The following is a 24794-nucleotide window of genomic DNA, read 5'->3' as shown; positions in this document are numbered from 1 at the left end:
CGCCCGTCTGCCCTTGTCCTACTTCTGCCACTGGCAAATAAATCTCTTTCCCTAGATGCTGTAACCTGAGCAGTGCTCCAACTCCAACGTGAGCACATCTTCAGGAGGCGAGAGATCACATGAATGGCTGTGTGCACGGGTGGGTGGGGAGGAGGGACACAGGGTTCAGACCCTCCTCCAGGGCTGGCATAAAGGCAGGACCCTTCTGAGTGCCACCCACTCCTCATCTCATCACCCACAGCAGATGAGCAGGAAGGGGACTTAGACCCAGAAGTCTCTCCACCCACACCCAGGGAAGGCTTCTCTCAATCTCCAGCCTCCCTCCATTTTCTTGGACAGGCCCAGAGATGAAGGGCCAGAAGGGCCAGGAGGGGAGAGCAGAGAAGTTGAGGAAATGGCAGGTGAGCAACATGCATTAGCAGAGGTAGCTTCAGATCAAGTGGACAGAAGACTCTTTGGAGGGTCCACCTCTCCCTACCCCCATCTAACTTCACTTGTGGTAGGATCTTTAGGAGGGGGAGTGTCTTGGAGAGGTTTGGGGACCTCAAGTGTGGGGACTGAGGTCTCTTCTCTGCTGAAGTCCAGACAACAGGATTGGAAAGCCATGTCGTTGTCCTGCTTTCCAGGACAGGGCTGGCCTTTGACACATGGTGTTAAGTTATCTATACTTTGCAGAAGAAACCCCTACCGCACAGTCCAAGGATGTGTACATTTGGAGAGAATGTTTCCAGGGCAGAGACATCCAGTTAATGGGGTGGAAGCTTCCCCACTCTTCACTCTCAAGAAGTCCTACCTGCATCTCATTCTCGGCTCTCCTTCTGCAAATCCAACCTATTTCTATCCTCCTCTAACCCTTCCAGACTCTAATATGATCTCCTGAACCTTCCTTCAACCTTGTCATGCTCCCCCACCCCCATTCCGGATTTTTCAGTGTGAAACTGCCCCCTCCACTTCTTTACCCTCCAAGCTCCTCCCCATCTTGTCGAGCCCCCCAAAGCTCCGCCCAGCTCGCCCTCCTGGCCACCGCAGCAGCCAATAGCTTAGAACCTGATTTGCATAGCGGCGCGGGGGAGCGGCGGAGGGAAGGGGGAGGGACCAGGCGACCTCCTAAATCAAAGTTGGGAGGCGAGGACTGGGCGGAGGGGCCGCCGGGTGCCCGGCTGGGGCCGGCGAGGGGAGGGGAAGGGGGAGGGGGTGGGGGGCGGGCGCAGAGGACAGCGAAGCGGGCCGGACACTGACAGCTCCATCGCTTCCTTCCTCGGTTCCTGCCCGAGTCCCCACTTCCCTCCTCTCATCGCTCCGAGCAGCATCTTCTTCAGACCCTTGATCCTCACTCTTGGGGTCGTCCTGCTCCCTCGGCTCCGTATAATTGCCTCCTCTCACCCACCAATCCAGGAACTTTCTCCGCCAGCACCCGGGAGTGGGGATTGCTTTGCCTGGGCGGGTTTCTCCAGGGGTTCACTGGGTTGGGGGGCTGTCTCTAAGGGCTTCAGGTCCCGGAGAGACGCCTGCCACCCTTAGCCTGCTTCCAGGTGGGCTGCCGTCGGGTCTCGACACCCTCTTTTCCCGTCTCCCCTAACCATGACCGAAATGAGCGAGAAGGAGAATGAACCGGATGACGCTGCCACCCACACCCCCCCGGGGACCGTCTCTGCCCTCCAGGAAACCAAGGTAACTCGAGAGGCGCGAGGCCTGGACCCCTGCCCTGTGCGCCCCCAGCCGGGGCATCCTCCTCCCGACTCAGTTGCCACTGTGGCCTCCGGTGCCCTGGAGTCACCGTAGAAGGGCCCGTATGGTCCCTAACGCTCCGCGCGGCGACCCAGGGGCAGTAGGTTCGGATGAGGGACCGCAAACAGCTCCCATCACTCAAACACGACACGCCCTTGCGCGCGTGATGAGCGGAGCTCCCCCACGACCCTCCAGGGAGGTTGTAACTCGGCTTTGTTGGAGGGAGTCGGCGCAGCGAAAGCGGAGGGAGTGTGTAGCGGTGTGTAGCGGGTGTGGGCCGGTGTACGCGCCCGAGTGTGCGCGCCAGGCGCACCTCTCCTGTGCCCGCCAGGTCTCCGCCTGTAGCTCAGTCTGTCCCCCTCTCTCTGCCCGTGTCTCTACAACCTGTTTGTCTCTGCCTTAGTATCTCTCTGTGCGTCTCTCCCGGGTCCTCTGCGTGTTTATCTCAGAGTCTCTAGATGGCTCTCTCTGACCCGCCGCAGTCCGACATTCCCTCCTCCCAGCCCGGTTAGGCTCGGCGACGTGAGCCCGCGGCCCCAGGGTGCGCAGCTTCCGAGTTCGCGCTGGGTGTTGCGGCAGCGCGGGCCATCACGGGCGGGGACCCGCGGACTGTCGTTGCAGCTCCGGAGCAGAAAGACAGGCAGACCCACCCCCCCTGCCAGCGGGACGGGGGCTGGGTGGTAGTGGGGGCGTGGGGAGCGGGTAGAAGCAAAAAGGGAAGTCATCATAATTAATGAATGTCATAATTAACCCTAATTATGTATGATTGTTACTCCTGCGGGAGTCACAATGAATAAATTATTCCCCAATGAAGTCAGGCGCAGCCCAGACTCCTGGCGCTGAAGGGGCTGGGGGCGGGGAGGGGGACGGAGAACACAACAGGGCTCACTTTCTGCAACCCCCGCCTCTAATCTGTCTGCTGCCTCCCCAAGTTCTAGATGCTGACCCACAAGAAGTTGTGCGGGAAGCAACCTGAGCAGGGTCCCTGGGGATGGGGAGAGAGGGGGCAGTCCTCTCTGTCCCCTCCCCAGACTTCAGGCCAAGGTTACCCTTTCCCTTCCACCCTGGTAATTGGTTCCCACTTGGCTTCTGTTACCCAGATGAGGAGGGGGTCAGCCCGGACCAGAAATGGGTGCCATCTTTGGCTCCCCGTGGTATCACTAGTTCATCTATAGCTATTTCCCATGCCCATCCTCCTCCTAATTCTGGACTACTTCCCACGATATGAGGTTAATTCAAGGTCAAGGTCATCCAGGAAATGACCAAGGAAAGATGAATAGGGCCCGAGTGGATGGAGTCTGGCTTAGGCACCCCAGGTAGGCTTCCTGTCCCTAAACCGGAGGGATCCAGTGGGTCTCCATATCCAAGACTTCAGATTCACACTTGGCCTTCTCCTGCTCCCTTCTGAGAACTGGAAACCTTGGGCTCTCAGACCACAGAGTTAACTCCCCTTCAGACAGTCAGGTCTATTGGGAGAAGAATGAGGTGTTGAGGTGGGAGGATATTGCTTGGAATAACTGTGACAGCTTCTTTCAAGCAGAGGGTCCCAGGAACAGAGCCCCATTCTGAGTTCCAGTGAGCCTGACCTCAGTTGCCTTCTTATCACCCTGGACAGACGCATACAACCTCCCTGCTTGCTTCCCAGGGCACTGGGGCCTCTCAGATCCTGTCCTGTTTCCCACACCACGGCCTGGCCACTCTGCCCCCTCCTTAAGGGCTTTCTGAAGGCAGGCAGGAGTGCTGGGCAGCGCTGCCTCAGCAATCAGCAAGCTCAGCTGTGTGGGGCTGGCAGGGCTGGCAGGTCTGCACCTCATTTCTCCCAGTCCAAGGACCATCTCATTCCAACACCTCTGGATCTGAGCCATGGGGATCTGAGGAGCAGGGAAGGAAGAGAGTGTACACTTGACCTGGTCCCTCTGTACCAGGTCAGTTGGATCCCTGCCCCTTTGACCCCCTCCCTGTACCTCACTTATGAAGGGCTCCATAATAACAACACGGGCTGGGCTTCGGCTTTGGGGGGAAGGTACTCAGGACAGCAGAGGTGGGCAGAGAGAATTCAGAACCTTTGCCAGCCTCCTTCCATCCCCCATCTCAACTTGTCCCAAGGAAGCTTCTGTCTTCAGACTGTGGGGGTGGAGGGGAAGGAAGGGAGAGGGTTGATTGCTGCCCACCCAGCTCAGTTTGAGGCAGGTACAACAGAGGAGGCTGGTGCCTGTTAGGCAGTGAAGCCAACATTCCAGACTTATTTATCAGTGTTTGGGGGTCCCTGGGAATTTCTTGCAGCCCAAGTTCAGCCTCCTGCCCACTCTAAGGTTGGTGTCACTCCTAAACCTAAGGTACTCAGTGAGCTTCCTCGCGTCAGCATTGCCCTCTCTGGGTCCCCATCCCATCCTACTTCGTGGGGTCTGCCATCACCCCTTCTGGTGCCATTCTTGGGGAAATCTTGTCATGCCAGCTCTGCCATCTGAGTCAGCTTGTGTCACATCTGCCACCCCCTCTGCCAGTTGCCTGATACCTTTTCAAGAGCTGGTGGGAACTGAGGGAAGAAAGGACCATCCAGGGTGTGGAGATGTGGGGAGGAGGCAGGGAGGCCAGGCCCTGCTTCCAAGAGGGGACTCAGAATGACAGGCCTGGTGGTCCAGGCTCCAAGCCAGACAAGCTCCTGGTGCTTTGGCGGTGATTGGGTGGGAGGTGGGGAGGAAATGGGATGCAGATGTGCCCGTTTGCCAGGGTATATGGCAACTTCTCCTGTCAGGGAATGGGTCCTGGGACAGTAGGGGCACCAAAAAGATAGTGGTGGGGAGGTCTTCCCTGGAAACTAAGAGTTCCAGGAGTGGAAATACCTGGCTAGGCTGAGCCAAGATGAGGTTTGGGTGGCCAAGGCAGATGTCTCTGGAGTGGGCAGGCATTAAGCCATTTGGCAGAGATGCCTGCATCTGCCCTCCAGCCACAGACTTTGACATCCGCCAGCCACCCCAGGTGTTATTCCTTCCTGCCTCTCTACTCTCCTGGGATCTGGGACAGAGTCAGGACTGCCCCGGCGCTGAGGAACAGTCTGTTCCAGAGGCCTCTGGTCCCCTGCAGCGGTGGCTCCTGGCACTAAGGCCAGGCAGGGACCAGGAAAGGGCACAGGCTGGACAGAAGAGAGGTTTGAAACCTCATCCTGTGAGGATTACTTTGGAAATAATGGCCTCGGAAGGGGGGAACATGATTGATGTCTTCAAATATTTGAAGAACTGATGTGCGGAAGCGGGAGTAGCCCTTTCTTGAGCCAAGGGAGGAACAAGGGCTGATAGGCAGGGAGGCAGGTTTCAGCTCTATATAGGGAAGCACTTTCCAGCGATTGCAGCTGCCCAAAGATGGAATGACTGTCCCAAGAGAGGGTGCTCTTGCCGTCACAAGAGGTGACCAACAGAGTCAGACAACAATTCTGAGGGGCTGTGGCCAGAGTGGTGCAGGGTGGGCATTGCTCCAGGTGGCCAGTCTTTCTAAGCTTACATCTCATGACAAGCCCATGGCACAACTGAGGGGCAGAGGTGAGGGCCAAGGCAGAGGGCTCCTTACTCCTTGGGCTCAGTAGCCAAAGCCACTAGTTCAAGTCCCAGCTCTGCTCCTTAGCAGCTGAGGACGCATAATGAGTGAGTAATTTAACCCCTCAGTTCCTCATCCTGAAAAGCGGGACAATAATTATCACTACCTCAGAGGATGGTGGAAGGTTAATGAGATGCTGCATATCCATTCCAGGACTCTGATAATAACCACCTCTCATTATGTTTGTAAATTTAGTTTTTTGTTTTGTTTTTTAATATTCATTTATTTTGGCTGCACTGGGTCTCCATTTTAGTTGCATCATTCAAACTCCTAGTTGCGGCATGTGGGATCTAGCTTCCCAACCAGGGATCCAGCCTGGGCCCCCTCTCTTAGCCACTGGACCACTAGGGAAGTCCCCCATATGTTTAGGTTTTTGGTTTGGGGTTTTCAGATTCTTGCTTTCCGTCTTGCTTAGAAAGCACCTAACCCTGCCTCCTTCCTCTTGGGGGTAGGGAAACTGAGGCTCAGAGAGAGGAAGTGAAGTGACTTGCCTTCAGGAGCAGGTTTCATTTTGCCCCCACCCTCAGCCTGTCCTCCCAGAGGCCTCCTGTGCTCTTTGCCTACAACTCCTGGGCAGAGCAGCGGCTGGTTCACCCGCCTCCAGGCCTGTCAGAGCCTCCAGAGCCACGTTTGGCCCATAGAACACATTTGTGTTCTAATTAATTGTCCCTCTGGGCCTCTACCTCTGCCCCAGCACCCTGGCATCTGGGGCCTGGGGCCCTGCTTCTCAGAGACACACAAAGAAGCCCACAGTACTGGCCAGGAAACTGGATTTGGAAGGAGCTGGGCAGCTCAACATGCCAGTCACCCCAGGGCTCTGTCTGGCCTTTCAGCTGGCACACCAGGACCCACCTTGTGCCCAAACATTTCCCCCTCTGCTTCCCCTTTGTCCTGTGGCCTACTGGCCTCCCCAGGGCTAGAGGGGTCTCTGCTTCCATCCCCTTGGCATGGCTGCCAAGCTGGCAGCCATGGCACACAGGCTGCCTGGTATCCCAGCTGGGAACCTGGGCCAAGTCTCCCTGCCCTATGTCCCCTCCCCCCATTTTTTTTTTTTTTTTAATCACCAGTGAAAAGAAGTGGGCAGGAGAAAGGGTTCTGAACAGGAGGTGAGTGGGGCAAGGGTCTGGGTAGAGCCGTCCAGATTTCATTCCAGGCAGAATAAGAGTATGTTCGGGTGTGCAGTAGAAATAGCTCTTTGTCATTGTTATTCCGACATTGAATGGTGTCCGACTCTTTGCGACCCCATGAACTGCAGCATGCCAGGCTTCCCTGTCTTTCACCAACTCCAGGAGCTTGCTCAAACTCATGTCCATTGAGTCAGTAATGCCATCCAACCATCTCATCCTCTGTGGCCCCCTTCTCCTCCTGCCCTCATCTTTCCCAGCATCAGGGTCTTTTCCCATGAGTCAGCTCTTCACATCAGGTGGCCAATGTGCTCTGGCCTCATGCAGAATCCATCCTATGCTCCAGAACATGCACTCTGTTTAGGGTTCAAGCCACTTGCTCATCATTTATTCCACAAACATGGAATGAGCATCTTCTATGTGCTGAAGCCCATTATGGGGATTTGAAGCAACTTTCCCTGCTCTCCAGGGGCTCACAACCTCCTGGAGAAGTGAGAAGTAAATGACAAAGCATAAACCTGATCGGAGCGCTCATGTGGTCCCACTAAAAGGAATCCCTACAGAAGAGATAGCTCCCCCGAGGAAGAATAGTCACAGGAAACCCTGGAGGATAGAAAGCGAGACATAATTGGATAAGGCAGAGAAGAGGACAAGCGTGTCAAACGCCCAGAAGCATAAAATACAGATGAGTTCAAGTCATTTTGTCTGAACTCAGGTGGAAGGCATGGGGTGGAAGGGTGGATTTGGCCAAGTAGTAGTGCCCTGGCTGGCATAAAGGCCTTGACTGAGTCCTGAGGAGCCATGAATGGTTTTTGCATTGTCAGGGGTCACCTTCCTGCTGCATGGAGAACAGGTGGGGTTGGACGAGGTGGAGGCAAAGAGTTATAGCCCTGAACCAGACTGAGGGTGCCAGAGCCTGAACTAGGGCAAGGCTCTGGGGGTGCTGAGAGGTTGCAAGGGATAGGCTGGAGAGGTGTTTCGGAGGGAGAATCAACACTGAGGATGAGAGTCCAGAGCAACCACGCCCCTCTCCCTGTGCAAGAACTGAGGACCTGGCATGTTTTGTTTGGGCCCCCAAAGTATTACTTTGTTAACTCAAGTAAATGGCACACCCATTCAATAAAATTCCTGTGTGGCCATTAAAAAAGAATGCTGAAACTCTTTGTGTATTGGTATGGAATGATTTCCAAGATTTACTGTTAAGTGAAAAAAAGCAAGGTACAGGAGAAATACTATACTACCATTTCTGCAAAGAAAAAGGAATAAAACCTCTTGACTTTGTTTCTATTCAATTTCACATAAGAGTCTCAATTTCTTAACTGACTTTTTTTTTTGGCCACACGGCATGGGGGATTTTCCCATGACCATCCCCCCAACCCCCTCATCACCCCCCAGCCCCCACCCCCCACAGTGGAAACGCAGAGTCTTAACCATTGAACCACAAGGGAAGTCCCTCTTAACTGACTTCAAATTTCATAAGTTCATTAAGCACATTAATCTTTTTTTATTAAAAAATCACATTTATATGGAACTTCCCTAGTGGTCCAGTGGTTAAAACTGTATGCTCCTGCAAGGGGCACAGGTTCAATCCCTGATGGGGAAACTAAGATTACACATGCCGTGTAAAATAAAATTACCCAAAAAAAAATTACATTTATAAAAAAAAGTCTAGATTTCTTTTAAAAAATTGAGAACCCTGGCAATGCTGGGCTGCTCACATAGACTAGCCTCAGCTGGTATAGGAGATCAGCAGTTACTTGCTGGCCATACAGTTTGCCACAGTCCCCACCACTCCTAATTAGCCTTTCCAGTCAGAACTCCTTTGCTAGAGGAGTTTCCCTGCCTGGCTCTTGTGGGCACCTGGGGTGGTGACCTACCTTCTGGAACTTGGCAGCCTCTCTCTCAGGAGAAGCTTTGTATCACCTCTGGCTCTCACCTTCAGGCTGCTGCTGGCCGAGGAGAGACCCCCGGGAGCCAGCCCCCTCCAGGCTCACCATCCCTCTTCCTCTCTCAGCTCCAGCGGTTCAAGCGCTCTCTTTCTCTCAAGACCATCCTCCGAAGTAAGAGCGTTGAGAACTTCTTATTTCGCTCCGGCTCTGAGCTTAAGTGCCCCACTGAGGTGCTGCTGACGCCCCCGACCCCGCTGCCCCCTCCTACCCCACCACCAGCCTCCGCAGACCGGGGCCTGCCCACTCCCGCCCCATCCCCCTGCCCAGTCCCACGCCCCTTGGCACCACTCAAACCAGTGAGGCTGCACAGCTTCCAGGAACACGTCTTCAAGCGAGCCAGCCCCTGTGAGCTGTGCCACCAGCTCATTGTGGGTAGGTGCCGGGGTGGCAACAGAAGGGGCCAGGGTGGGTGTGGGGAGTGGGCCCATGGAACGGATTGCCTGAAGTCGAGGCTCCAGCTATTCATGGTCCCCAGACCTAACTGTGCCCCTCCACGCGGGCGGACACATAGCACCCTTGAGGGTGGGGGGGGGGTCTCAAGCTGGGGGTCAGCTACACCCTGACTGTATCGGGGTCAGCTCTCAGAGCTTGGCCCCAGGCTGCCATGAGGAAGCCCAATCCCTTGCTCCCTCCACGCCCTAACCTACCTCCTTTGCTCCTTGCCCATGGATGTAACCTATCTTGACCATCCCCTGTCACTGACCACCCCTCTTGTTCTTCCCAGGAAACTCTAAGCAGGGTTTGCGGTGTAAGACATGTAAAGTCAGTGTCCACCTCTGGTGCTCTGAGGAGATCTCCCACCAGCAATGCCCAGGCAAGACGGTGAGTGGGGACCACGTGGAGATGGCTGACTGGTGCTCCCAGGCTTGGCTTCTGGGGCTCTGAGTGCCACTCAGGGCTGATTCCTCAGGTCGAGGGGTGCTTGGGCTTGGGGAAAGCCAGCACCTCTCGGGGGCTGTGACCTCTCCATACCCTCTCTCTGCCTGCTTTTGCCACAGTCCTCCTCCTTCCGCCGCAACTTCAGCTCCCCACTCCTGGTACATGAGCCTCCGCCAGCCTGTGCCATGAGCAAGGAGTCCCCACCCACTGGTGAGTGTCCAGCATTGTCCCTCATCCCTGTGGTGTGAGGAGAGACCCACACACTCCTCAGATGGGCTTTGACTTACACTGGCACTGCCTGTTCTTGGCACAGCTACCACTCCCTTTTCATTTTTTTAGATTTTTCTTCATCTTCCCCTCCCCCTAATTCTTTGGATGCTTCTGTCCTGAATGTAGAGTTGATTCATCCGTTCATCCATCCATCCATCCTTCAACAAAAACTTTATAGAGCACCTGCTAAGTGCCAGGCACTGTGCTAGACACAGGGACACAGTCTTAAATAAGGTGGAGCTCATGGTCTAGTAAGGGAGCTAGACATGCAATAGATAATTACACAAATCATCAATTAGCCACCATTTGGTGAATGCCTGCAACCGAAGGATAGGAAACGAAGAGAGGATAAAAAGGCATCCACTCATCCGCAGAGACAAAGAAGGCATCCAGGAAACTTGAAGGATAGGGAATTAACCTGAGGATCTGGGGAAGACCAGTGTGGACAGAAGGCAGGCCGGAAGCAGGAAGGGGCAGAAAAGGGACAATGAGCCTGGGAGTGAGAGGGTGAGATAGAACTCTGGGTGCAGGGCCTTAGGGTCCCTCTTAAGAGTGTTCTTTGAACTTTATTCTTTTTTTTTTAACGTTTAGTGTATTGAAGTATAGTTGATTTACAACATTGTGTTAATTTCTGCTTTACAGCAAAGCGATTCAGTTATATACATTCTTTATATATATATACATTCTTTTTCATATTCTTTCCCATTATGGTTTATCACAAGATATTGAATATAGTTCCCTGTGCTATACAGTAGGGCCTTGTTGTTTATCTGTTCTCTATATAACAGTTTGTATCTGCTCATCCCAAACTCCCAGTTCATCCCTCCCCCACCCCTCCTCGGTAACCACAAGTCTTTGGACTTTATTCTAAGGTCAATTTTTGTGTTTTCACAAGAGCATTCTGGCTACTGTGTGGATTGGAGGGGCTGGAGAGAAGCAGGGAGACCATGGGGAAGCTATGATGGTTGCCAGTTTGGTAGCTTGGATCAGGCTGGCAGTCGTGGAGCTGGAGAGAAGTGAGCAGATGCTAGACTTGTTTGGGAGGCAGGACGAGGTGATGGAGTGAACATGGACAGTGCAGAGGGCGAGGGGTGGAGGATGCTTCAGGCTTGTGCCTGGGTACCATGGGAGGACATGGAGTTCTCACTGCAATTAGGGAGACCTGGCAGGGGCAGGTGAGGGGCATGCGCAGAATTCACTTTAGAGCTGGCTGAGCAGGGCAGCTAGCAGGGCAGCCAGGTGCCCAGCCTTGATGGTGACTCCTCGGCAGGGGCCAGCGGGAAGGTAGACCCTGTGTACGAGACCCTGCGCTATGGCACCTCCCTGGCTCTGATGAACCGCTCCAGCTTCAGCAGCACCTCTGAGTCCCCCACAAGGAGCCTGGTATGGGGAACACCAAAGGGAGGGGGCAGGGGTCCCAGAGGGTAGGGGGCTGAGCCCTCCCCTCTCTGTGTCCCCAGAGCGAGCGGGATGAGCTGACCGAGGATGGGGAGGGCAGCATCCGCAGCTCAGAGGAGGGCCCTGGCGACAGCGGTGAGTGGGGTTGGGGACCAGGGGCAGGAACAGAGCACAGTGGGGGTCACCACCTTCAGCCTCACACTCTGGCCCCACCCTGGCATCTCCAGTATTCACAGCCCCAGCTGAGAGCGAAGGGTCAGGACCAGAGGAGAAGAGCCCAGGACAACAGGTGAGGCTGGGGTGGCACTGAGCCTTGGCCGGCCAGGTGGGAAGGGGACATCCTTCTTGTCACTGATCCCTAGGTGGGTGAGAGTGTGTTGAGTGGGAGTCTCACTGTGCCATCATTTATCCTCAATCTACAGGGATATGCAATGCCAGGGTCAGTAGGCATGGGAGGCAGGGGTGTTACCCCTCCCAACACTGACCCGTGCCTGTTGAGCCCACTCCTACTCCCCAAGGGTGGGCAGTTCCAGTGCAGCAGGCAGAGGAGGCGCCCCCTTCCCACCCCTGGCCCAGTCCCTCAGGGGTATGTGGGCACAGCAGACAGGAGACTCTGACCTCTCCCTGTCACTGTCCCATATCCTAGCCCCAGCGTAGGCAAGATCAGGGCAAGGGGAGAGTGGGTGGAGTAATAAAGGTGTCCTTCCCCCAGCCATGACCCCGAGCTTCTTCGCAGCCCCCCAGGCCTGCCCTCCGGAAGGATGTGGGGCCCATGTACTCCTACGTGGCGCTCTACAAGTTCCTGCCCCAGGAAAAGAATGACCTGGCTTTGCAGTGAGTCCCCCAGCGGCCCGGCCTCTCCCCCACCCCCACCCCGATCCCGGGGGCTGCCTGCCTCCAACCTCAGGGCTCTGCACTCCCAGACCTTGCAACATGAGTTTGAGGGGGACCTTCAAGAGCCTCTGCCAGGCATGCTGGAGGCTACTGAGCCCCCATATGAGACAGAGGGGCCAGAGTCCAAGAGGGTTGGTACTGATGCCAGGCCTCTGTCCTAGACAGTGTCTGTGTACCTATGGTCACACAGGGGCCATCGTGTGCCCTTGCAGGGGACCTGGGGGTCTAGGACTGTTGGGATGCAGGACGGGCAGGTCCCTCCTGCCCCACATGCTACCCCCTGCCCCCCATACTCTCTCGTCCCAGGCCTGGAGACCGGATCATGCTGGTGGATGACTCTAATGAAGACTGGTGGAAGGTGATGTGGCAGGGTGGGGAGCGGAGGGTGAGCCGTGGTAGGCACCGGACTAGCCCAGAGAGCTAGAGGGCACTTTCCCTAACATCCCCCCTCCTTCCTCCACGACCCAGCCAGGCCTAGGCTCACCCTCAGGTCTTGCCTTTACTTCACCCCTCCATGCCCCAGTCTTGCTCTTTTGCTTACCTTGTGCCCTTCCCAACCCAGAAGCCCCCCAGCTAAGGGCTCAAACACAAAAGAACCCAGGATCTACAGGATGATGGCATTGGCTCTGAGTGGATATTAGGTCTAGAGAAAGCAGCTGGGGTTGGGGCAGCACAGTGCTCACTGCCAGCCTCATTCCAGGGCAAGATCGGCGACCGGGTTGGCTTCTTCCCAGCCAATTTTGTGCAGCGGGTGAGACCAGGCGAGAACGTTTGGCGCTGCTGCCAACCCTTCTCTGGGAACAAGGAACAAGGCTACATGAGCCTCAAGGAGAACCAGGTGAGGACCTGGGCCCCGCATGGCTGGAGAGGCTGGCATAGGAGGGAGATAAGTGGCGGGAACGTGGGCAAGCACCCTGGAGGAGGAGGAGGCTTGGAGCCTGGGGGCAGGAGGGAGGGCAGATTAGAAGTCCCTGGTGACCTAGTGGTTAGATTCCAGGCTTTCACTACCATGGGCTAGGTTCAATCCCTGGTCGGGGAACTGAGATTCTCACTAAGAAAAGAGAGAAAGCAGCAGCAGTGGGACTGCTGGGAACTGGGGCTGGTGGCCAACACAGGCATGGGCTCAGTTATGTTAGAGACAGCTAGGGGAAGAGCGTTGGGGTGGGAGTCCAGAGGCTTAGGTCTGAACGTTATTGTCAACCACGGGCAAGTCATTTCCCCGCTGTTACCTCCTCTGGGAAACGGGGAGTTTGTCAGGGGCATTAGACCAGCTGATCTCAAAGGTCAGCCCCGAAGTGCTGCTCGGTGTCTGCTGACCGCCTGGTTCTTGCTGCTGTGCCCTGGATTCTCATGGGATCTGCTCCCATCACCCCAGTTCCAACCACATGCTGGTCCCATCATCCCCTGGGATGGGCCCCATGGGAGGCATCAGCAGGACTCGGGGCCAGGGAGGCAGGCAGCGCCAGGCCTTAGTGTTGTGTCTCTCCCGCTCAGATCTGTGTGGGCGTGGGCAGGAGCAAAGATGCTGACGGCTTCATCCGCGTCAGCAGTGGCAAGAAGCGGGGCCTGGTTCCAGCCGATGCCCTGACCGAGATCTGAGAGGAGCCAAGAGAACCCAGAAGCCACCCCTGCCCATGCCCAGCCCTCCTAGCTTCTGGCCCCTCGCGGGGGTTCCCTCTGCTCCTCTCCTAGGGGCCACTCACCATGGCTTGGGAGCCTTCTGTACTGAGAAAGGTGTTATTTCTGGGGTCCTGGGGTGCCCTGAAGAGGTTGCAGCTCTGAGACTTGGGAGTGGGGAGGAGGAGAAAGTGGGAGGGAATGGCAAAACTCTAGGTGGGTTCCTCCGGTCCAGTTGCCATGCAGAGTCCAGCCCTGAGAGGAAGTTCCGGAGGAACGTCTGGGCTGCCTCTTCCAGAGAGCCTATCCCCGCCCACCACACCTTTGCATGCCTGACACCCCCTCTCCTCACAGAGCCTCTGCTCGGGCCCTTGTATGTGTGACCCTGAAGCTGTCACTTTGGGAGTGGGGCCCTCCTGGGTCCCTCAGCCCCAGCTCTGGGTCGGGAGGGAGCTCAGGGCTGTGGGAGGACCCTGGTCTCATCACCTCTGTCACTCCATCAACTCTCAGGAAAGTTCTGTGGCTCTCTCTCCTGTTACTTGAAACTTGGGTGGGCAGAGGAGGGGAGGGCTGAGGTCTGGGGAGAGTGTGGCAAATCAGAGGCTGTCCTCTCGAGTAGGACAGTCACCACAGAGCAACCTCACTCTACCCTTGTTCACTGGGAGAGGACACACCCAAGAGCGGCCTGCACACAGAAACCCACTGGTCCACCTGATCAAAACAATCCCCATTTCACTGTCAGGACTCCGAACGCTCAGTTCCTGTCCCAGGCCTTGCCAGGCCTGCCCCAGGAACCCCACCCTCAGGACTGACCCTGCAATAGCCCTCCCTTACCCCCTCACTCGGGGCTCTGTGGGGGACAGGGCTGCCGTTGCAGGGGCCCTTTTTCTGGCTGCATCTGGTCCCTTTTCCAGGACACAGCCCTGGGAGGAAGCGGGAGTGGGAGACAGACAATGAATTCTGTTTGACCACCAGAAAGGGAAGGGGGTAGGCACGCTGGGGAGGGGGTGTGTGGGGACACGCAAAGAGGACCCCTCCCTTGCAGGTTGCTTTTCTCTGGTGCCAACCTCCCTTTCCCCGCCAAGCTCAGAGCCTCCTCTTGTGCCCTTGATCGTGCCAGCCAATGCCACCTCCATCCTGGGCACAGTCACACCCTCCCATGTGGTGGGAGGGACACACCCTCCTACCCACTGGCCCCTGCCCCACCTCTCCCTCTCAGAGGGAGGAGGAACTCAAGCCACACTGCCCTGTTTGCTGCCATGAGGCCCCCCCAGCAATATCCCAGGGGCGGGCCCAATGCCCACTGTACATGAGGCTGCATGAGGAGTCTGCTGGGGCATTGCTGAGCCCCCAGACCCCTAATTAAATGTTTCTTGTCCCAATCTGGCTGCTCTATGTATCTATCAGCTTGGGTCAGAGGACGGGAAGGGGTGGGCGGGGCCTGGAGGTGTGGTGGGTGTGGACCAAAATAGGAGAGAGTCTGAAGGTGGAGAATGTGTTCATCTCTGAGAGGAGGGATACAGGGGCTGGGCTGGCCCTGACAGTGAGGGTCCCCGCGCCTCCTCACTCCAGATCTGAGGAAATGGAGGAGGAGGTTTGGGGGACGCCGGAGGGAGAGAGGGTGGGGCTGCGGTCATTTTCTAGTTCGATGTGGACCTGCATCGCGCAGCGGGCGGGCATGCACCTCCGCGTTTCTGCCCACCCAAAGGTGCCCCCGGAGACCAGCCGAACCCAGGGTCTGGCGGCCTCAATATCCACCCGGGATCAGCCTCGCCCCCTCAGCCCCCTAAGCCCGAGGCAGATACGTTGGCGGACCGTGCGGCCCTGAGATGACTCAATCACGCCCATCATTGGGAGCCTGGCGCAAGAGGGCCGCGGTGGCGCCCCTCCCGCCGCGGTGCCCGCCGCCCACCTGCTCGGCAGAGCCGCCTTTCCCCTCCGGCACGCCGGGCCGCGTCATCGCCCAGGCGAGCACGTCCTGGGCTATTTATAGACAGAGGGGCGCGGAGGGAGGGAGAGGCTGCGGGGGTGCCAGGGCAACCGCGTGCAGCCAGAATGCAGAGCGGGTGGGAGGCCTGCTCCTCCGGATAGGCACCCATCCGGTTCTGCCTTCCAGCCCCCCACCCCCAAATCAAGGTGGGCCAGGGGGGACCAGCCCCTGGGTCCACAAACCACGCTTTATTTGGTCCCTTTCATCCAGGAATGATGCGGGTAGGGAGGCAGCAGAGGAGCAGGAGGAAGGTGACTCCCCTTCCTAGGACCCTTGATGGTGGGATTGGATAAAAGTGTCACAGACCCAGTGGAAAGGCTTATAAAGAGGGGAACTCACACAAATAGACACCTACTGTGTCTGGGAAGCTGTGCCAGGGACTTATTTTTCCTCTTAAGGACCCAGTGAGGAAAGCGGTGGTGTCCCCTTTTCACAGATGATGGAACTGATGCCTAGAGATATTAGGCGGCTTGCCCACGGTCATACAGATTATCCAGCCCAAACTTGTCCCTTTTTTACACAGAGCAGCTGAGGCCCAGAGCAGACTCATAACATGCCCAAGGTCACCCAGCAAATTAATGGTCGAGCTGGTTTCAGAAATTCTATCTCTCACTTCCCAGTTCCATTCTTCCCCAAATTGACCCTGGGTTCCTCAGAGCCTTAAACCAGTATGATGGAAACAGAGACCCCTGGAGATGCTGGAGGGGCTCCAGGGATCAAGACTTCACCCCCTGGAGACAGTCAGAGACTTTCAGCCAAACCTTCTGAACACCCACTTGTGTCTGTACCAGCCGGCAGCTGGCCTGGACCCCCGCCTCCCCCCAGCTCATTTGCCGCACTGCTGAACACAGCAGCTTTTTCGGGTGGCTGAACCACCCAAAGCAGGCTCACAGCCTGGGGGCTGGGAACAGCTGGTGCCCCCGCTGTAGCCGCGGCCCTCCTCTGTGTCCACGCTGGGGGTGGCAGGAGTAGCAACACCATTGGCCTGGGGTGGAGGATGCTCAGCAACCCCCTGGTGGTGCCCACCCACCATTTGGCTATTGTCTGTGCCCTCTGTCCCCTACCTCAGCCTGAGCTTAACCTGGGTACCCTGAGAGATTAAGGTTATCTAGGTTTAGGGGAGATGCAAAAAGGAGGGAAGTCTGGGGGCCAGAAACAAGAGGCCTAAAAGGGCAGGAAGATGGGAACCAGAGGTGGAGGCAGGGAGATGCAGACAGAGTAAGGCCCCCCCATCTTACTAGCCCTACTGCCTTTGGCTCCTTCAGCCTTCCCTCCTCCCCACCTCCTTAACACCCATTCCCCAATGCTTAGGACGTTGGGGGCACCTGCTGAAGAGTGCGAGGAAGACAGCGCATACCTCCAGCCTCAGCTCTCCCTGTGCTTTGGGAAGCCAGCCCAGGTGGTTCATCTGTTCACCTCAGAGATAGCACCGAGGACCTTAGCGTTTCTCCAGGCGCAGCAGCTGTGCTCGTATCTGTCATGTGCAGCCCACTCTGAGTCACCCCCCACCCCCCACCCCATGCACATCTGAAGGAATCAAAGGTGGGTGCTGATGTTCAAGCCAAGCTTGGGTTCGGGGGGGCCCTCCAGGCTTCAGTTTCCTTCTCCAGAAATGGAGCTGGACTTGCTTAGGGAGTCTTTACCTGGGGCCATGAACCCCTTTAAAGGGTATGCAAAATTATATGATGGGACCAGTTGCATGGAAATGTCTTTTTTTTCCCTTAATTTTTATTTATTTATTTTTGGCTGTGTTGGGTATTTGTTGCTGCGCGCCGGTTTTCTCTAGTTGCGGTGCGTGGGTTTCTCATTGCAGTGGCTTCTCTTGCTGAGGAGCATAGTCCCTAGCGTGCGAAGGCTTCAGTAGTTGCGGCATGTGGGCTCAGTAATTGTGGCTCATGGACTTCATTGCTCCGCAGCATGAAGAATCTTCCAGAACCAGGGACTGAACCTGTGTCCCTTGCATTGGCAGGTAGATTCTTAACCACTGGACCACGACGAAAGTCCCAAATGGACATGTCATTTCATTAGAAGTTCTCAAGGCTCCAGGACTGGAAGAGATCCAGTGATTACTTTAGGGGATCTGTCTGCTGAGGGGGCCCTCCCAGGCACTGCCTGGAAAGGGGTTAGAGGCCGGTGGTGGAAAGAGGTAACCTTAGGCCTGGAGTGAGCTTCAGAAAGAAGTGATTAGATGCAAGCCTTCCCAAGAGATAGGCTCCTACAACCTAATTCTTCCCTCCCCCTCCCTTCAGCCCTTCACCAAAGTAAGGCAGTTTCCTATATCTTCAGTGACCTGTGGTCTGGCTTGCCTTGTGGCTCAGATAGTAAAGAATCTGCCTGCAATGTGGAAGACCCGGGTTCATTCCCTGGGTTGGGGAGATCCTGGAGAAGGAAATGGCAAGCCACTTCAGTATTTTTGCCTGGAGAATCCCATGGACAGAGGAGCCTGGCAGACTACAGTCCATGGGGTTGCAGCGTCAGACACGACTGTTAGGACTACCACTTAACTTCATTTCAGTGACCTGTGAGAGAATAGCACCATCTCCTGGTCCATGATGGCAACCCTTTTCTGTGCGGGCGGCTCAGGAGCCCCAGTGAAGGTTCTAATTGTCCTTCCTGTCATCTCTGTACTGCCTGGAGGAGGTGGAGGTGGGTGGCCTTCCATGCCCTTCCTCCTCTGGTCCAGGCATGGGAAGGTGTCTCATGCTCCAAGCAGCTTGGTGATAGCCCTTCTTCTTCCAGGCCACAGCTTCCCCATTTGGAATGATAGGCTTAGAGCAGGTCCTATGGATACACTATGCACAGGCTGGTATGGTGGCAACAGGCAACCCCAAATCAGTGTCCTCTCAGCCCAGATTCTGATGCACATGGGTGGTGGTCAAGGTTGTCTGGACTATTCTGTCTGTGCCTCCCTGCCTTGGGTTACCCATCTCTCTACTGTCCAGAATGGACAAGGAGACTAAAGGCAGAGATGGGGACAGGTCTGCTGCCCTCAAGATCACTTTAGCCCTGCCTTTCCCACACCAAATGCAGATCTGCACACCTGCCCATTACACACCCTGAAGACCCCTTACTGGCCTTCTCATTACTCCAAAACAAGAATTCCTCCTGAATACAGGTAGAAGGCAGGGAAGTAACCAGGAGGGGCACCAGTCATAGCTGTTCCCCTTTCCTTCCCACTTCTCACCGGAGCTGACACTTCTGTATTTGATTGGTTGACTGATCCCTTCCACCTGGACACCAGTCCCTCAAACTGTTACCCACTCAAAATATTCAAGTGAGCTTTTCCAAGCATCCTCCACTGACTGGATCCTTCTGACCATCAAAGACGTCTCTTGCCCAGTCTTCCAAAGCTTGAGGCCTGGGAACCAAGCCAGGTTATTTATCTCAAATTCATTCTCCCCATCCCTAATGATGCAACACTAATTCAGGCTGAACAGGTGACTCCCAACATGTGGCTTAACCTCTTTTCTCATCTGAACATGGAGAAGCAAATACCCTACTTTATAATGTTAGAGAACCAATGCAAGTCAATGTAAATGCCTCAGTATCTGGCTCATAGAGCACATACCTTATTGAAAGATTTACTGGTTATTACTACCATACAACAGGGAAAATCAAACCTACTTCTCATCTGCAGAGTTAACCCAGAATGGCTTTGACAAGTGTGTCACGTGCCTTTGTTCCAACTCTTGCCAACAAAGTCTTTTTTGGCCCCCTTTTGATGCTTATAAAGCAAAAAACAAAACAGGAAACAGTACTGATAAGGAAAGAAAAAAAGGTTTAGAAATTTTAAATAGGGATGCTCAAAATGATGGCTTCAGTTCTATCTCAATAAGGCTGTCTAAAGAGCTCAGGCAGCAGCCAGCAGTTCAGGTTCAGATCACACCTTCTGGACCAGTGGCGGTGGTTCAATCCCCGCTGTCCTGGGGTTCCAAGGCAGCAGACTGCAACTCTGAACCTCAGTGCAGTTGAGCACAAGCATACTACTTTCTGTCGTTTTTAATTAATGTACAACTCACAACTGAATACCAACCAAAAACCAACATCTGAGACCGTGTCTGAAATGCCACTCATGCTCTGCTGTAAAGGGCAGTTTTGAGGCACAATATCCAAAGCCTGGGTAGAAGTCATTCCTCCCCTCCCTTCAAAGTAGGCCCCACACGCCATGGATGGAGGGGGCATGAGCCTGACCAGAGGCTAGGAGTCAAGGAAGCAACAAAGCAGGAACCCAGGGAAGGGTCTGTATCCCAGTCCTCAGTGCTGGTCCTGTAAACAGTGAAGACCCCACTGAAGACTATGGAAGCACAGAGGTAGGCAGATAAAGGCTTGTCTTTTATTGAATGAGTGATCTATGCAATTGCCGAGGCCACTATGTACAGAGAAGAGGGGGAGAACTTTATTTCTTGGTCTCTTCCTCCTTGGACAGAGTCTTGATGATTTCCTCTTTCTTGGCCTGGAGCCGCTCTTCACGGCGCTTGCGGGCTTCCTTGGTCTTAGACCTGCGGGCCTCAGCCTGGTCCCTGGAAAAAAGAAGATGGGTGAGCTGCTGGGAACACCAAAAGCTGATTCAACTAACCAACAGCCCCACACTATCCCAACACTGATGGCGTGCGGGTGTGTCCAAGACACAGCAGTATGTATCTCTAACATAACAGCTGTATTCTGGACAGACTGCATGGAAGTTAAGACTAGACATTAGCATATTTTAAATGTCTCAGAACTTACGCCAGAAGCTTCTTGCGAGCCTTGTCTGCCTTCAGCTTGTGGATATGTTCCATGAGGATCCGCTTGTTTTTGAACACGTTACCCTTCACCTTCAGGTACAGGCTGTGATACCTGTAGGGTACAAGGGTTATTAGAGGCTCTGGTCAGCAATGGCATCAATAGAGGTGGGCCCTGATCTGCTCTTCTACACAAGGCCCCTAAGCATGTAGAGTTCCTGTCCTCTCCCCTCCTGGTGCAGAGAATTCTTTCCCTCATCCAAGACTTTCTGCACAATTAGGAGACAGCAAGAGCTCACTTGGCAGATATTGGGCTACCCTGATGGTATACGCAGGGAGGATCGAATGGAAGAACTTTCCTAAGAAAAGTGTAAGACACATGGCTCTCCGCCCAAGGCCAATGAGACAGAGCTTGCATCTGTGCAAAGAACAAGTCAGCAAAGCCACAATGGATCTTGGTGAGGCCAGGAGAATGTACTTACATGTGGCGGTCAATCTTCTTAGATTCACGGTATCGTCTAAGCAGCCGGCGCAGAATTCTCATCCTCCTCATCCAGGTTACCTTCTCGGGCATTCGAGCATTGGCAGTACCCTTTCGCTTACCTAGGAAGAAGAGTCAGGCTCATCATAGTGCATCTGGGTTACTAGAGCCAGCTGATTAGTCACAACAAGAGCCACTAACTTCTGCAACACTCTATAGTCCACCGAGTCATGTACCAAGAGTTGTACCTCATCTTAAGTAGCATTATTTCCATTTTACAGATGATCTCAAGTATTAAACTTCTTTCATTTACTCAATTTTCAAAGAAGCAGAAACAAGGCAATTATCTCTCATTCACTTCAGGCAGAATGTGAATACTCCAAGGCACGCACTGAGGCAGCCTGCACCAGGTAAGCTCTAAGATCTTAAAAGGCGGTGTGACCTTCATCTCCCCAGATCATGCTGACCTTACAAAGTGATGTTAGGATTTATAGGATGACATTTCCCAAGTATCCAGTAGGATCCCTGGCAAGGTATAGGTGCTCAATTGGTATTTCTACCAATACCATCAATTCCCACACCAGTGCCATCGTTCTGATTTGCAGACAGAAAAACACACCAAGCATCATGGACTAAGAAAAGGGTTCAAAATAAGTCAGAATGGGGAAAGATTCTGAATTGATCCCAGTCTACATTTAATCACCTATCTTTCCCCAAGTCTTGGAACAAACAGAACACACTTACCTATACCCATATGCCTGCCTTTCCGGCGAGCCAAGGTGTTTTTCCGGCATCGAGCCCGGGAATGGACAGTCACAGGCTTCCGGATGATCAGCCCATCTTTGATCAGCTTCCGGATCTGCTGGCCTGGGAAATCACAATATACCTGGTCAGTCAGGTGGGCCCTAGTCCCACCAGTCATAACTCACGAGTCCAAACAGGACATGACAGAGCCATGGCTCACATCCCCGATTTTCAAAAATGGTACAAACGGGGGACCTTCTATTTCTTTCCTTAAAAAAAAAAAACAAAAACACAACAAAACTTCTATCCTTTTAGATGTCTAATAGCACTCAAAATATACGTATTTGGGGATATGTGATCAAAATAGTATACAGATATGGCCTAGTCCTTCAGATTCTGTCTTACCTATTAGCTACCAGTCTAAAATAAGGATTTTCTGAGCACATATGACAATAACACAAACCCAAACAGAAAAGAATTTCCCTGACAAAGATTCCTGCTAAACTTTCATCAGCTCCTGAAGCTTCTCACAGGCCAATCTGTACACTTCCTTAAAGAATTCTGTTAGGTCAGTTCAGCCAGAAACCCCCTAACCTGTTTCCTCTTAGTTATTTTTCTTTATTTAAAAAAATCCATTAGTTTGTCGTCCTCTTAGTAATTTTTCATCCACTGACCCCCTTCACCATGCTCCTTGGCTATAAATTCCTACTTGCCCACTGTATATTCAGATTTGAACTTCCCAATTCATCACTTCATTTCCTTGGCCATCTCTACAGGCCTCCCCCCAATCCCCGAGTCCCTGTACTGTCTCTCCAAAAATTTCTCACATAGCTATAAAACAGAACATCCACTCTAGCGATATTTATTAATGTTAACACTGAGTGGTTGCCATCAATTTCCATCCTGTCATTCTGACAAAGATCAGGAAGAGAACCTCTGGCAATCCATATTTTCATGGCTCCTCCATTTTATGAGACCCCCCCACCCCTCCGCCAGGACTGTAAGCTAGATTATGTTAACAGTCAACATAATTGTTGTCACCTTTCATTGCACAAAGGATGAGAAATGGGGAGGGTAAAGGAGGAACGTAGACCCCAAGAACTCACGGGAGTTGGCATTGGCGATTTCATTGGTCTCATTGGGGTCCAACCAGACCTTCTTCTTGCCACAGCGAAGGACACTGGAGGCAAGCCTCTTCTGAAGCCTGAGCATACTGTGACAAGCAGAAAACACTATCAGGTCCTGGAAACCATACCTGGGCAAGGCTGAGCATCCCCAACAAGACCTGCCCAGCCCACGTAGACAACGTCTGTGGGTTTGTTTTCCCCTCTAGAAAATAAGATTAGCGAATAAAACGGGAATGAAGAGGGGGGCTTACGCCTTTTCTGGTATCCAGCACGAAAAACAGTGTTTAACGTGAAGAATCTGTGGCCAGTGGACTGTTTCCTGGGCTCGTTTGTCTCTTATCTCGGCAATAAACTAGCTTTAAAAGTTTTCTTAATGATGGGTCTACGGGGCAGAAGCCATCAAAGTGCTAGGATCGCCGCGCTTTTGGCAGGCAGAGGCCTGGGGCCTATTTGCGGCCTGTCCTACGTCACATGGAAGCAGGGATGGGCTCGGAGTCACAGATTGCCCCAGCGAGTTAAGGGGGCCACAGCCCAGTCCCCGCCGCCGCCTTTCCTCTGCCCAAGTGGGTCGCCTCAGACACGTGCAGGGCGCGTAGCCAGCCCTCCCCCGGCCTAGAGTTCCCGAGACGTCCCCCTACCCACTTCCCCTCGAGGCCGGGCGCTAGTGTGCTCCGGCTACCCCAAGCTCCAGGACCAGCCGCTTCAGGGCGGCCTCTGCCCTGTCTTTTCCAGTATGGGGCGCGGTACTGAGCCCCGCAAAGTAAAAATCAACCAGGATCAGAGACACAAGAGCGCTTACCTCATGGCCGCGGCCGCAGCGGCGAAAGGAAAGAGCTTGCTCTCGCTAGGCTCCTCCCATTATCTGTGAAGGGGAGAGTCCATCCCCCGTTCCGCTTTCGCCCGTATTCCCGTCCGGTCCTTTCATATTCCGCCACCCTATACTTACTTATATATTCTGAAAAGATCCAGAGTAATAGAAGTCTAACATCAGGAGTCGGTTTTAAACTTTAAAACATGGAAAATATCCCCCTTCGGTATGCCAAAGTGGTATAGTCCGACTTCCTATTAGGCATGCGCAGCGAGGGTACCCGATTACGTGGGTAGTGGAAGCCGGAAGTCCGCTGGATTGCGCAGGCGGGATAAAGGGGGCTTGCTACAGTGGCCTACTTCTCCCAGGTGTAGTGGGTTCTGTGGAAGGGTGTTTTATTAATGGGCGGGGTGGAGGGGAATGAAGCAAAAGAGAATGAGCTGAGATACCAGACAAAAGCAAGCTTTTATTCACTCTCCCAGTAATTGGGGAGCCCTGGAGTGCAGGTCATTAGTTTTTGAGCCACTGTGGTCCTTAATTACTTAGTGCCTCCATTTCCTCCTCTGTATAGTGTACCTGTATAGTTATGATATATCTAATTTGCAAAAGAAGGCGTTAAGACAAGCTCCATGATGGCAGGATGGGTTTGGCTCATACAGCTTGGCACATAAGTAAGCACTTGAGAAATAGCAAGTGAGTGAAAGAATAGTTGGGAAGTCTTTTTAAATCAAACGACAGGACCTCTCATAGTTCTTTCTTCTTGCTTCGGAGAACCGAAGGCTTGGTTAAGAACCCAAGGAGAACATTCCAAGGTCCAAGAAACATAAAGCTGGGTTCTGGTAATAACTTCTTACTTTGCTCCAGCTGGTAACCCCATATCTATCATCTGAACTTTCCTGGCTGCTAAATAGAGAATGCATGCTAAGTTGCTTCAGTCCTGTCCTACTCTTTGTGACCCTTTGGGCTGTAGTCCTCCAGGTTTCTCTGTCCATGGTATTCTCCAGGCAAGAATACTGAAGTGGGTTGTCATTTCCTCCTTCAGGAGATCTTTCTGACCCACATAACCAACTTTCCTCTCTTATGTCTCCTACATTAGTAGGTGGGTGCTTTACCACTAGGGCTAGCTGGGAAGCCAGCTAAATAGTGCTGATGAGGTCCAAAAGAGGAAGGGAAAGAAATTCCCTGATGGTCCAGAGGTTTTGACTCTGTGCTTTCACTGCCTGAGGGCCCAGGTTTGATCCTTGGTCAGGGAACTAGGATCCCACAAGCAGTGTGGTGTGGCCACCCTCACCCCCTCAAAAAAAAAAAAAGAGGAAGGGGATCAAAATTCATGCCACTTTCTCACAATAGAGAAATCGAAAACCCAGGTCTTTCTACAAAACCCAGGCCTTCTCTGTCATGCCAGGCTCTCTTGTGTCCAAGGGAAAGATGGGAGCCCTGCTCAGGGTTGGATCTTAGGGCTGACCCACACCT

The 24794-nt window shown here is 53.8% G+C and overlaps 2 protein-coding genes across 10 annotated transcripts; one reads left to right on the top strand and one right to left on the bottom strand.

The window, feature by feature from the left end:
- The first annotated feature begins 1189 nt into the window (after positions 1-1189).
- STAC2 (SH3 and cysteine rich domain 2) lies at positions 1190-14832 on the top strand. 9 transcript variants are annotated; one of them, XM_070773386.1, is made up of 13 exons: positions 1190-1671; positions 3552-3653; positions 8386-8503; positions 8612-8764; positions 9117-9214; positions 9391-9481; positions 10812-10924; positions 11002-11074; positions 11167-11228; positions 11676-11773; positions 12140-12191; positions 12534-12671; positions 13328-14832. In XM_070773386.1, the coding sequence occupies exons 1-13, from the start codon at positions 1582-1584 to the stop codon at positions 13430-13432; spliced, it is 1293 nt and encodes a 430-aa protein (XP_070629487.1). In that variant the 5' UTR covers positions 1190-1581; the 3' UTR covers positions 13433-14832. The 9 variants fall into 9 exon arrangements, with proteins under 9 accessions (XP_070629487.1, XP_070629485.1, XP_070629489.1 ...); XM_070773384.1 differs by having other exon boundaries at positions 8458-8764; XM_070773388.1 differs by lacking the exon at positions 8612-8764.
- Positions 14833-19759: 4927 nt separating this feature from the next.
- RPL19 (ribosomal protein L19) lies at positions 19760-23448 on the bottom strand. Its single transcript, XM_070773381.1, has 6 exons — positions 23313-23448; positions 22493-22599; positions 21387-21509; positions 20644-20764; positions 20166-20276; positions 19760-19960 (listed from the first exon to the last, which is right to left on the bottom strand). Exons 1-6 carry the CDS (start codon positions 23315-23317, stop codon positions 19837-19839), a joined length of 591 nt encoding a protein of 196 aa, XP_070629482.1. The 5' UTR covers positions 23318-23448; the 3' UTR covers positions 19760-19836.
- Between the last annotated feature and the right edge of the window lie 1346 nt (positions 23449-24794).

This window comes from Bos indicus, chromosome 19, assembly GCF_029378745.1.
Source record: "Bos indicus isolate NIAB-ARS_2022 breed Sahiwal x Tharparkar chromosome 19, NIAB-ARS_B.indTharparkar_mat_pri_1.0, whole genome shotgun sequence".
NCBI lineage: Eukaryota > Metazoa > Chordata > Mammalia > Artiodactyla > Bovidae > Bos > Bos indicus.
Note: the sequence above shows the minus strand (reverse complement) of the source record. Positions and strands in the feature narration are given on the sequence as shown.